Below are 13,653 nucleotides of genomic sequence, written 5' to 3' on the forward strand. Positions count from 1 at the left end.
CTGAGTAGGTGTATAGGGAAAAGAAAAATGTGCCCCACACTGATCCTTGGGTCAGGCCAATGCTTGTCTGGTGCACCTTTGACATCTCTCCACACCAGGACACACAGTAGGATCTGTCCACTAACATTATGTAACATTTATACTTTTCGTATACTTATGCCAAGATTCTATTCTTAGATTTTAGTTCAAAATTTAACACAAAAATCTAGACTTTCTCCCCACCAGAATCCTCAATATGAATTTGAACCAGGCCACATACCTCTGGATCTTTAGGAAATAGATATCAGATACCGAAAAAGGAGCATAGGGTCCAAAAGGACCATAGGGTGTGTTTTGTCCTCAAATCTGTAAAAGATTTCGAGAACACTGCCTTATTTGGCCTGATCACAGATGGTGATGAGGTATAATTATAAAATGAAAGTGGGTCAGCTAGCCATTTTTTGTGCTTTCAGTAATGTGGATTGTAAATTTTAGGGAGCTGCCTCATTTCCCTGGTTATAAATTGTGTCTGTTTAAGAAGGGTCCAGTTATTTAAATATACTGGCACAGCTATTACTCACATTCAGAGCTGCGATTAAAACATAATTTTTTTTTTATAAAAAGATCGACAGCGTATGTTTTTCTCTGTCATCTTAATTGATTTAACCTCTTATAATAAGTGCTTTTTCAGTTTTATAGACCGTTCATTGAAACAATCCTCACCTTACATAACTGTCTGGATTGGCAGTACATCTGCTGACTCAAAACATAAACTGCAGTTCAGACAATATAGGCCTACGTAAGTCTTGGGTCACAAGCAGACAATAAACTAATGGACAATTCTCACCTGGGTATATACTTATTTCAATTACTACCAACCCAAAATCGTGCACATTGACTTAGATCAAGAATCACAGGGCATATAAAGAGCTTGTATGCTACTGCAGTCACTCTGGTGAACCATAACATTTGATTTACTGCTGTATTTCCAAGATGCTCACATCTATATTATTATATTTTAAAGACTTTCATTGTACAGGACAGGAGTGCAGTTCTATTAATTGACAGTTTTTTGTATTTACTATCTTAATCTTAGATCTTAACACAATTTGTTTGCTAATACATTCTTCTCAGTTAGTGTTTTACAGGCATTGGTCATTTTGGCTTGTTAGCCCTTGGTTAACTTTTTGCATTCCATTCCAAATGCAGAGAATTTTGTCTTCTTCTTCATTAATAATCTATTTTCCTCCTTTTTCTGTGTTTCTCTCACCAGTCTTTCCTGTACCTTGCCTGGTACATGGTAATGTCATTGCTTGGCCACTACAATAATTTTTTCTTTGCTTCACATCTGCTGGACATTGCCATGGGAGTCAAGACTCTGCGTACCATTCTGTCTTCTGTAACACACAATGGAAAACAGGTATAAAAGTATACAGATAAGGCCATACAATAAGCATTGAGAGAGGTGTTGATAATGAGACAAAAAAAGATTTGAGGTGCATGAGAGTGGAAACATTGAGGGGTGGAAGAGTCTCAATCGCCAAAAATAATTTCTGCATTGTTTCTGTTTTGATCACAAGCACACTTTCCTTCCAACTGTTGGTGATTCCCTTGATAGTTAGTTAAGTATTAAAATACCCTTTGTTTCCTTGGAAATCATTTGGAAAACATGATGTGTAATAATATTAGAGAGTTTCAAGAATGGGTAAAGCATAGTTTGATTTTAAAACATTTTTTACCTGACCACATCTGCATTTTTATTTGTAATATTTAATTAAATGCAAAAGAAGTAATTCAATATTTGTCCAAAACTCCCCACTTACAGAGCTGGGTAGCTAGCAGTTCAGAAATTGGTGGGATTATGTTGTAGAAGGTTGTAAAGAATTGTGGGATGTGGGCCTTATAAAAGCAAGAAAATTAAAATTATAAGAATGTATTAAAAATGAAGTTAAAGTAATTGATTATGACACTCCATTTTCATATTTAAGTAAACATCCATCCATCCATCCATTTTCTAACCCGCTGAATCCGAATACAGGGTCACGGGGGTCTGCTGGAGCCAATCCCAGCCAACACAGGGCACAAGGCAGGAATCAAGCCTAGGCAGGGTGCCAACCCACCACAGGACAAGTAAACATCAGATCTAAAACAATATTACTTGAGCATAACATGAAAGTGTTTGAAATTTAATGTTTAATTTTTTCACATTAAAGCAGTGTCTGTCTTGTTCTTGTAAAATAATAAATCAAATGTATTAACATGTAGTACTGTATAACTAATACTGGCTTTGCCCATACCACCATTTAGTGTTCATTCCCCAAAATAGAATGAAACCTTTATTCTCAGACCTAGGCAGCACTTCGCTAACGAAGATCTTTGATAGCCTGGTTGTTAAGTATATTTATATTTTAATATTATATGTGTGGGCAGTGCCATCACAGGACCTTCAGAGACTCATATGTAATGTTTTTAATTAAAGACATCACCTTTTCTGACACTTCTAGGTTTAAGATGGGGTTCATCCTCAGAGTCCACAGTCTCATGTCTGAGCACCAGCCCTTGAATGCTCACCCTCACTGCAGACCATACATTCATAACCCTTTAATAAGTTTCCATTTCAGGCACAATTACAAACTCTCTTGATTAAATTTTCCTTCCTAGGTGAAGATGATTTCCGTTTCTTTCAAATAAAAAGATTACATTTTCATACATTAATCTCATAATGAAACTTTTTGCCTGTTTTATGGCATTTTTTCCTATAAATCTTGCCTTGGTGATGTTTTCCCTGACCTTATCACAAGCTCATTAAATGCAGTTTCACTGACTGAATCATTTACTGTATATTCATACTGGACACAGCTTTAGTCTAAATTAAATTTAGATCATGTGAGTTTTATACAGGGCAGGAATATGGGAAGTACTTGGTGTTTTTTTTCTTTCATTGTAAACTAGAGTGGAAAATTTGGTAAGATATCAGAGTTGCCTGTCTGTCAGCAGTTAAGGCATGCATCCAGCAGTCTAAGCCAACCAAACCTGAACAATGTTAAAGAACTTGGATTAAACTGAATAATCTGCGTCCTGACTCTATTTGCCATTTACTATGTAACATCCCATTTCCACGCTGAGCAGAGAAGATATGCACCTCCATCTGCTCTGTTGTATTATTTGATAATACTCTAGGAGAGAGGTTTATATCTAAGCAAGCCAAAATTTCCAAAAAAACGTGGATGTCGTGATCTTACACCATAATTATAATAGACCTATCCATCCATCCATTCATTATCCAACCTGCTATATCCTAACTACAGGGTCATGGGGGGTCTCCTGGAGCCAATCCCATCCATACTGTTATATTAAATGTGTTTTTGATGTGCTTTCACTACCAGTTCTTATAATTCCTTCTAACTTTTTCAGTTAGATTCATTAGCTATGTCAAATACTACACTAAGTTAGCCTACTCCTTTCCATTTGCTCATCTCTTCCTTTGACTTTTCTCTCAGCTGATGATGACTGTGGGCCTGCTGGCAGTGGTTGTCTATCTGTATACGGTGGTTGCCTTCAATTTCTTTCGCAAATTCTACAACAAAAGTGAGGATGAGGATGAGCCAGATATGAAGTGTGATGACATGATGACGGTAAGAGTGAATCTTCTGAATAAACATTGAAATTTGTCAATTTGCAATGGAAGAGATGTGGAAGTGCTTGTTAATTTTTTTACATTGTCTGCAATGTGGACTGAATGAAGAATTTGATAGGCTATCAAACTTGATGCCTTGATGCTACTACTTTCTGCCCATTGACGGCTATTGTCATTTTCTTTTCCAGTGTTACCTTTTCCACATGTATGTGGGTGTAAGGGCTGGTGGAGGTATAGGGGATGAGATTGAAGATCCTGCTGGAGATGAATATGAGCTGTATAGAGTTGTCTTCGACATCACCTTCTTCTTCTTTGTCATTGTTATCCTATTGGCCATCATCCAAGGTGAGAAGGAAGGCTGTCAGACACTGATGAAATAAGACTGAATACATGGCAAATTGTTTTCACTGAGGTGAATTTATTGCTTTTGCCCTCTTGTGATATGCCAGTCATCAGTTATGTTTTGTGATCACGAGAAAGCTTAAAGAAAGAACATCTCGTGGAAATTGTTTTTAAAATATATACAGAAGTAGAGATTATAGACATGAACAAGAAATCAAAACCCAAAGACTAGCAATAGTCATATATGGTATGAAACATTATTAAAAGAGCATAAAAAGAATCAAGGCTGAGAATGTGCTTAAACTGTCTGTTTTAAATGCTTTATAACATTTACGAAACCTTAAACCTTTTTCTTATTTAAAGGTGCTTCACAAATAAAATGTATTATTATTATTATTATTTACAATGGAATGGCAAATGCACCGGGGCAAATAAAGTTCTATCTATTTAATGCTTTTCTTATTTATAAGTTAAAAGTCAAACAAAAGAACCTCTCTAACATCTTGCTTTTAATCAGAATCACATTGTATTATTTGCCTGGTACTGTATCACAGACACACACACACACACACACACATATATATATATATATATATATATCTATATCTATATATCTATATATATATATATATATATATATATATATATATATCTATATATATATATATATATATATATATATATATATATATATATATCCATTATCCAACCCACTATATCCTAACTACAGGGTCACAGGGGTCTGCTAGAGCCAATCCCAGCCAACACAGGGCAAGGCAGGAAACAAACCCGGCAGGACGCCAGCCCACTGCAGATATATATATATATATATATATATATATATATATATATATATATATATATATATATATATATATATATATATATATATATCTCTGGGTTCAGCATGTTTTGAGTTGATGTGGAGTGAGGGTGGTTGGGATGGGGGTTGAGTGGACCGAATTTCACCAAGGTCTTGTCATTGTTGACCATACCTGACATGGTTGAGTGTGGCAAGCTGGGCGCTAGAGAAAGCACTGGACAGAATTAAAAAGGCAATTCTGACAATTGATTTATTACTGATTTAAACTTCATCACTGAATACTGTTTTTATTGTGGATTATTTATTTACCTGTATTTATTGGATAGAAGCACCACACTTTATTTGATATGGACACAGATTTTTTACATAAAAGCATGAAGCACTTTTTACACCAGCTCTTGTTCTTTTGTGTCCTCATTTACTGTTGTCCATTTTGATGTATGACTGTCAGTTTTCCCGGGTTCAAGAAGGTGTATGCCAGATGCAATTAACCAAGGCATCACGCATAGACAGAATTTCAAGCTAGTGTTCTCTCAGCCATCATACTACTGTTGCATAAGATTTACTTTGCAGTTCCTTTGTACTTTTTGTCTCTATATATATATCAGTAATACTTGTACCATGAATGCATTTGACAGAACTTGTATGCAGAATTCTCAGAATATATGCCAACACAGAATCTTAAGCATAAATTCAAACTGCACAATCTGAGAAACTGTAAGACCTGATGATCACTGCATGACAGCATTGCTACTCTGTGTTTTCATCATGTACTCTGATTGTCATTAAACACTCCAGTTCATGCTGAAGACCTCAGAGAAATCTCATGGGAATCTAGGGAATATGCAGTCAATATCATGCAGAAAATTAACCCAGGTGCCTAGCAGCACAGTAGTGCTTACAGCTGTGCTAATGTACTATTCTACCCCTTGATTAATAAATTTAATTCATGTAGTGTCCTTGTAAGTGAACACCACCACAAAGTGGCAGATATGTCTATGGCAATAACAGATCACATAAGGTATGAAAATTTGATTTTAAGCAAGCTATAAATCTGAGGGGGTGGCACGGTGGCGCAGTGGTAGCGCTGCTGCCTCGCAGTTAGGAGACCCGGGTTCACTTCCCGGGTTCTCCCTGCGTGGAGTTTGCATGTTCTCCCCATGTCTGCGTGGGTTTCCTCCAGGCGCTCCAGTTTCCTCTCACAGTCCAAAGACATGCAGGTTAGGTGGATTGGCGATTCTAAATTGGCCCTAGTTTGCTTTGTGTGTTTGTGTGTGTCCTGCAATGGGTTGGTACCCTGCCCGGGATTAGTTCCTGCCTTATGCCCTGTGTTGGCTGGGATTGGCTCCAGCAGACCTGTGTTTGGATTCAGCGGGTTGGATAATGGATGGATGGATAAATCTGAGGTATTTGCCTGGAGGATAACTTTAAGCATAATGTGTAATGATTTGTTATCCTTTTTAATTACTTCTTTACTGTTTTTACATTTTTCTCAGCTTCTTTTATTTCCACAATTCTAAATACTGTCATAGTTGTTGTCTTCTGGTGAGCACATTGTGATTCCACATGGCACAAAGTGGCATGACAACAATCTTATTTAAAGACATGTTGTGCTAATGAATATTGACTTTGCATATAAGTAAAGCTGAGGATTCTAGCAAAAGAAAAATACATTCATAAACAGTTAATAAAAAATTCTAATTCTGTTTTCAGTTCTTTTAGTTTTATTTATTTTTGTGATTTAGGTTTTTTCCTATTTTGTTATAATGCTGATTCATGCACACCCCATGCATTTAACTCCCACTATTGTTTTAGACTGTGCTCTGTCATTTATCTTTAAGTAATCTCTGCCACTCACAAGTTAAAATACTGCCCTATCAGTTATTTCTGTTGCATGGAAAGGTCAACCCAACAGCCAGGATATAATGCACATTAATGAAGTACTGTAGTAGCATACATTTCGAGAGGTGATGCCTAGCTAATAAAAGGCTAAAAGGAGCAAGGTGATCTCCAGAATACCTCTGTGTAGGGATAAGTTCTACAGTCAGCCTTCAGGCAAGAGAGAGCTGAACTGGCAGCAGGAGTGGTCCTGTAAATCCTGGTATACCCCTTTATATTTTCTACTAGCCATTCCAAGGCAGGAGCTGGGGGCACAAGCCTAGAGGAAACAGATTGAGAGAGAAAGTTTTTGAAGTGGTGGTGGAAGGGAGGAAGAAGTAGCCCAGAGGGAAGGGCATATTCTGTCCTCCCAGGATACTGGGGCAGCAAATCCACCAAGTGGCAGAAATGCCTGACCCTCTCCTTGTAGATTGAAAGACTGTGAGTCTGAGGAGGGAACTACAAACCTGGCAACATGTCTTAGCCACTTGTATGAAATACGGTCCCAGAAAGTAACTTGCTCTCCCTTACATCAAGGATCTTCATTCCAGTCATTTTTCTTAATTAGAAGCCAGGCGTAGTTCAGTAGATAATGTGGCTTGTTTGTAGTTTTATTCCACCAAGACAAACTTTAATTACATTGTAGAGGAAGGATCCTCACTTATAGTTCTGGAGGGCTGAAGTGGCTGCAGGTTTTTAACCCAGCCAATTTCTTAATTTGAAACCATTTATTTACTGCTAAAGCAATATGTTTTTAGGGCTTAACTTTAGTGAACTTGCTTGTGATTTAGAACCCATAATTGCCTATTTTAGCTTTAAGCAGCTGTATTTAGGTTTAATTGTTTCCTGTTTTTTTACCAATCACAGTTAATAGCGAAATTCAAATAAGAAAGAAACAACCAGCTCTCCAGTTAAGTTTGTCCCATTTAAAATGGTAAATGTGCATCATGAGGCATCTGTTAATAAACTGTTTAGAAAAAAAATGAGAGAAAAAAGGTAGGATAGGGAAATGCAAATCTGTTCTGGAGTACAAAACATATGGAAATTGTTTTGTATAAAGGAAAGCACTAACAAGCAATATACAGTCATATGAAAAAGTTTGGGAACCCCTCTTAATTGTTTGGATTTTTGCTTATCATTGGCTGAGCTTTCAAAGTAGCAACTTCCTTTTAATATATGACATGCCTTATGGAAACAGTAGGATTTCAGCAGTGACATTAAGTTTATTGGATGAACAGAAAATATGCAATATGCATCATAACAAAATTAGACAGGTGCATAAATTTGGGCACCCCAACACAGATATGACATCAATACTTAGTTGAGCTTCCTTTTGCAAATATAACAGCCTCCAGACGCCGCCTATAGCCTTTGATGAGTGTCTGAATTCTGGATGGAGGTATTTTTGACTATTCTTCCATACAAAATCTCTCCAGTTCAGTTCAATTTGATGGCTGCCGAGCATGGACAGCCTGCTTCAAATCATTCCATAGATTTTCGATGATATTCAAGTCAGGGGACTGTGATGGCCATTCCAGAACATTGTACTTCTCCCTCTGCATGAATGCTTTTGTAGATTTCAAACTGTGTTTTGGGTCATTGTCTTGGTGGAATATCCAACCCCTGCGTAACTTCAACTTTGTGACTGATGCTTGAACATTATCCTGAAGAATTTGGTGATATTGGGTTGAATTCATCTAACCCTCAACTTTAACAAGGGCCCCAGTCCCTGAACTAGCCACACAGCCCCACAGCATGATGGAACCTCCACCAAATTTGACAGTAGGTAGCAGGTGTTGTTTTTGGAATGTGTGTTCTTCTTCCGCTATGCAAAGCGCTTTTTGTTATGACCAAATAACTCAATTTTTGCCTCATCAGTCCAAAGAACTTTGTTCCAAAATGAATCTGGCTTGTCTAAATGAGCATTTTCATACAACAAGTGACTCTGTTTGTGGCGTGAGTGCAGAAAGGGCTTCTTTCTCATCACCCTGCCATACAGATGTTCTTTGTGCAAATTGCGCTGAATTGTAGAATGATGTACAGATACACCATCTGCAGCAAGATGTTCTTGCAGGTCTTTGGAGGTGATCTGTGGGTTGTCTGTAACCATTCTCACAATCCTGCGCATCTGCCGCTCCTGTATTTTTCTTGGCCTGCCAGACCTGCTGGGTTTAACAGCAACTGTGCCTGTGGCCTTCCATTTCCTGATTACATTCCTTACAGTTGAAACTGACAGTTTAAACCCCTGAGATGGCTTTTTGTAGCCTTTCCCTAAACCGTGAGACTGAACAATCTTTGTTTTCAGATCTTTTGAGAGTTGCTTTGAGGATCCCATGCTGTCACTCTTCAGAGGAGAGTCAAAGGGAAGCACAACTTGCAATTGACCACCCTAAATACCTTTTACCACTCATGATTGGACACACCTGTCTATGAAGTTCAAGGCTTAACAAGCTAATCCAACCAATTTGGTGTTGCAAGTAATCAGCATTGAGCAGTCACATGCATTCAAATCAGCAAAATTACATGGTTACCCAAGTTTTTGCACTGCCAGTTTTTCACATTTGATTTAATTTCATACAACTAAATACTGCTTCACTAAAACTCTTTGTTCGGAAAACACCCCAATACTCAGATGTTCCTAGGAAATGAAAGACATACCACTGTTATCTTTTTTGTTGAAAGTAGAGTAAATTATTATGCAGGCTGAGAGGGGTTCCCAAACTTTTTCATATGACTGTAGTTAAATATTACATACATTATTAGTGATGATGGTGTTCTAATCAAAAAACTATTTGGAGTTAAAACCTACAACCACTGTGGCGGTCCAGGACTGTGGGCAAAGTTACCTGCCTTGGATAATGCAGGCTGTTTTTGTTGTTTTTAATTACAATGTAAGACACAGAGGTGTGAGGGCACAAACAGCTACTATAGCCGTTGTAGCCTTGTACTTCTGGACCAAATAGACAGTTGCCCCAGATCTCAAATCTGTTTCTTGAGTTTAGGCGGTAATGGACGTGCAAGGCAGTCAGCCTCTTCTTTGCCAGGGGACAGTTGAGTGCAGAGCTGAGACTGAAACAGCTGATCACTAAACCAGTGGGAAAGCAGAAGAAGGTGTGATAGAGGGAGGATGAGAGAGGGGGAGAGAAAAAGAGATAGAAGATAAGAAGTACTTTATGATGGGACTATTGAGGAGAGGAAGGTAAGTAAACTAGGCATCCCATCAGATAGTCCTCCTTTAATGTATCCCCCAGTGTTTATTTTGTAAAACAAAAGCTACATTTTTGTTCTGTTTTGTTCTCCTGTAGATTTATCTGGGTGTGTGAAGTGCAGCTACAAGGGTTGCCTCCTATTATGTGTACAAGTGAATTATCTCTTATATGTGAGCACACACAGCCAAGAAACAGTAAATGATCATGTAAGATATGAAAGTGTTCCCTTAGTTTGGTTGAGTGATAGGCTTATTTTTCTTGGTCCACAATATGGGCAGAAATCAGTTTTAAATTTAGGCAGAGTGGTGGCTCTGAGGCTAGGGATCTTCCAGTTCGAATCCAGTAAATGCCAAAAGGGACTCTGCTCTGTTGGGTCCTTGAGCAAGGCCCTTAACCTGCAATTGCTGAGCGCTTTGAGAGAAGCGCTATATAAACGCAAAGATTTATTATTGTTAAATTCTATGAGGTGGAGGGGCTGAATTTGTACAAAGTGAAACACTATGCTTAAGGATCAATTCTATACAGCTTCTGGTTTAATAATATGAGGGCATGCATAAAAGACAATTGTGTTGTCAAAATGTGACGGTGCTGGTCCGGCTCCATTCTCCTTCTTCTCCTTTGGAAGCCTTTTGAACCCAACACCATTGATAGTCATGACCGGGATGAGCTGTACAAATTAAGGCACCACATGAAGCAAGGGAAGGTGCAAAAGTGTTCAGTACTTTTATTAAAAACAATGAAACAAAAACAAGTGTTCAAAAAGAAAGTGCAGTGCTACAAAATTCAGAGTTTAATAAATAAATAATCTATAAAAACAGGTGAAAAGGTGGAGATTAAAATAATCCTGACAAATAAATCCTTTAAAATCAAAATTAAAAATAACTGGCAGGAACAGTCCTTTTTTTAAAGCCCAGTTCCTTCTTCTTTTAACACAGGTGGTTCCCCTGCTTATCCTGTGTGGGCCTTAATGCAGAGGAGTCACCCTAACAGCAAACGCAACTGACCTTCCTAGATTCTGGTTGCCTGCCATCCCATGGCTACAGACAGGTTCTGTCGCCGGACCAAGACTTAGGTCCCCAGCGGCCAGGGTGCTTATGCTGGGGTCTCCTCTCAAGCCTCCTCAACCCCCACTGCCTTCCCAGTCTTCCATGGCGAACCGCGCAAACTCCCAGTCACTCCCACTCCTTGGAACAACTCAGCTGAATCGACTCCTTCCATCTGCTCACCCACCCCGAGTGTCGGCCACACACTCTTCTTCAGGGCTCACTTCTCAGCTGCCTGCATTCTCACGCTGGAGCCTGGTCTCCTCAGCTCACTCACTCTCGCACCTACTCCTTCCACTTCCAGCCTTCTTCTGTCTGTAACCTCCTTTACTTTTCTTTTCTCAATTCTTTTTTCTTTTTTTTTTCCTCCTTACGCTTATGCTTCCCATTTTAAAATGGGGACGTGGCACAACTGTGTTGATTAGAAGCTCCTGGCACCAATTAGGGCCACGGACGATTCTACACTTGCAGGAACTGCTCTCGCCATGCCCCTCCTACCAAGACACAAGTGCAGCGATTATGTGTGTGTGTGGCACAACCTAACGCTAACCTCTCTAAGCCTGCGCCACCACCACCTACTCAAAGCTTCATGATGCTCCAACAATGATGGACGGATTAAAAGGCAGAAGTCTACGTGACCATCATCATCATCAAGCCCTTCCGTGAGAACCCTAAATCCAAAGAGGACTGTTTCATTTATGTTAGGTAGAATGCCCAGAGGGGACTGGGCGGTCTCATGGTCTGGAATCCCTACAGATTTTATTTTTTCTCCAGCCGTCTGGAGTTTTTTTGTTTTTCTGTTCCCCCCTGGCCATTGAACCTTACTCTTATTCGATGTTAATTAATGTTGAGTTATTTTGTTTTATAATTGTGTCTTTCATTTTTCTATTCTTTAATATGTAAAGCACTTTGAGCTACTGTTTGTATGAAAATGTGCTATATAAATAAATGTTGTTGTTATTGTTTATTTAAAAAGGTGTCGATCAGCCGCAGACCTCAGTTTACAACACAAAACTTTAAGTGAAGATGGAAATGTAGTGGTAGGAACAAAATGTAATAAACCTAAAGAAAAATAATAATAACTTGTATTAACATATTATCACTTCTTTATTAGTTTTTTTTAGTACTTTTCCTCAAATACTTGAAAAAGCAAGAGCTAGTCTGTAGCAACATAATAAATATGCTGACACTACCTCTTCACTTTTCAGGTTTGATCATTGATGCCTTTGGAGAATTAAGAGATCAGCAAGAACAAGTCAAGGAAGACATGGAGGTATGTCAACAGTCAAAAGTATGCCAACCAAAGTTACAACTTAAGACTAAATTAAAAACACAGTATGTATAAAATCATTATATTACTTAGTGTTACACTTGATATCTCATTAAAACACTACATTAGATGTTTTTGTATGGTCCTACTTTGCCTTCATAGCTTGTCAAAATGGCCATTGCATAGCTGAGGAAAGATGGAAGTTCCATTAAATAGTGGACAGACTTTTACCAATATAAAATGGAAGAAATTATAAAGTTAGGTGTTTTGTAATATATTGTGATTAGGTGCAGGTCACCTTTAGCGTTACACTGATTTAATATTTATTTAATTTTAATATTTATAAGGTATTACACATCCAGGAAGAATGCAACAGGAAGCCTGTAGTATAAAATTATTTTTTTCTTGTCATTTTTGGGCTTAAATACATTCATTGGTACATGTAAAGAGCTGTAAATTTGTTGAGGTTTGTTGTATAGGAAATATGATTATGTTACACAGATAGCAGGAAATGTATTAGAACCAGCCAATATTCAAAACCAATGTAATAAAACAATAAGGCTGTAAATTTGGTAGCACACCACAACTGTACACAGATTATGGTCACTCATAGCTCACCTTGTGGACTCTGGTGAGTCATAGGTGCTGCATAGTCATCTTACTGTGATGGTATGGTAATTTAGTGTTACAGTGTTAACAGACAACTGCATATTTTTAAACAAATTGCTACCAAACAGCTGACATTTTTTGATGATGGGACCATCATCTGTGTTTTATCTGGAAATTACATGAGAAGGGGAATTTTAAGTGAGTATGCTGAATTCTTGTGTCAATTGGTTATAATTAAAATTATGTGCAAATCTGAAAGATACTTGTATACTGTATTTATACGTACTTTTCAAACTGATTATTTTAAAATAACAAACACATTAATGAAAAATTGTGCACACAGGTACACCACTTTCTCTATCACAATGCATGTTGATGCTCTGCTACTAAAATGGATTTAATAGCAGGTGTTCTGTCCTCTAGCTTCAGTTGAAGAATGAACAGCTGTTTTCTCTGTCACTGACAAACATGAGTCAAGACACCACTTTTTACCTGACCGCTCTCTGTGTTTCAAATTGCTCTCTCTAAATGTACGTATACAGTATTGTTAAACCCACTTAATCCAATGCAGTGTTTCAGGAAGCAAGAGAAGCATCAACTTAGACCCACAAATTCATTGAAAGTATTGGACATGTCATCACAAAGTGAACTACTTTGAAACATATAGGAGAAATTCTTTAGTCATTTTTGTAAGTGTCCACTAAGTTAAATTTCTACACTCTTTTCCACAGCAACTGTATGTGATAAAATGAAGAACCCATTAGCTGTTTGCATTTGTTGCTACATGCATTTTTACTGTGCACACATTTGCCACCTGCATTTATTTTAGTGCACCATGTCAACTCATTTCTTTTGCTTGTATC

General features: G+C 37.9%; 1 protein-coding gene across 10 annotated transcripts in view; it reads left to right on the top strand.

Moving 5' to 3' along the window:
* LOC120538749 (ryanodine receptor 1-like) overlaps nucleotides 1–13,653 on the top strand; it is a 364,839-nt gene that overhangs the window by 338,469 nt on the left and 12,717 nt on the right. For all 10 annotated transcript variants that reach the window (XM_039768185.1, XM_039768186.1, XM_039768187.1 and 7 more), the window contains 4 exons: nucleotides 1,253–1,399; nucleotides 3,480–3,614; nucleotides 3,805–3,961; nucleotides 12,120–12,184. In XM_039768185.1, coding sequence (XP_039624119.1) covers nucleotides 1,253–1,399; nucleotides 3,480–3,614; nucleotides 3,805–3,961; nucleotides 12,120–12,184 — 504 coding nt within the window. The remainder of the gene's footprint in view (nucleotides 1–1,252; nucleotides 1,400–3,479; nucleotides 3,615–3,804; nucleotides 3,962–12,119; nucleotides 12,185–13,653) is intronic.

The sequence above is a fragment of the Polypterus senegalus genome, chromosome 11, assembly GCF_016835505.1.
Source record: "Polypterus senegalus isolate Bchr_013 chromosome 11, ASM1683550v1, whole genome shotgun sequence".
Taxonomy (NCBI): domain Eukaryota; kingdom Metazoa; phylum Chordata; class Cladistia; order Polypteriformes; family Polypteridae; genus Polypterus; species Polypterus senegalus.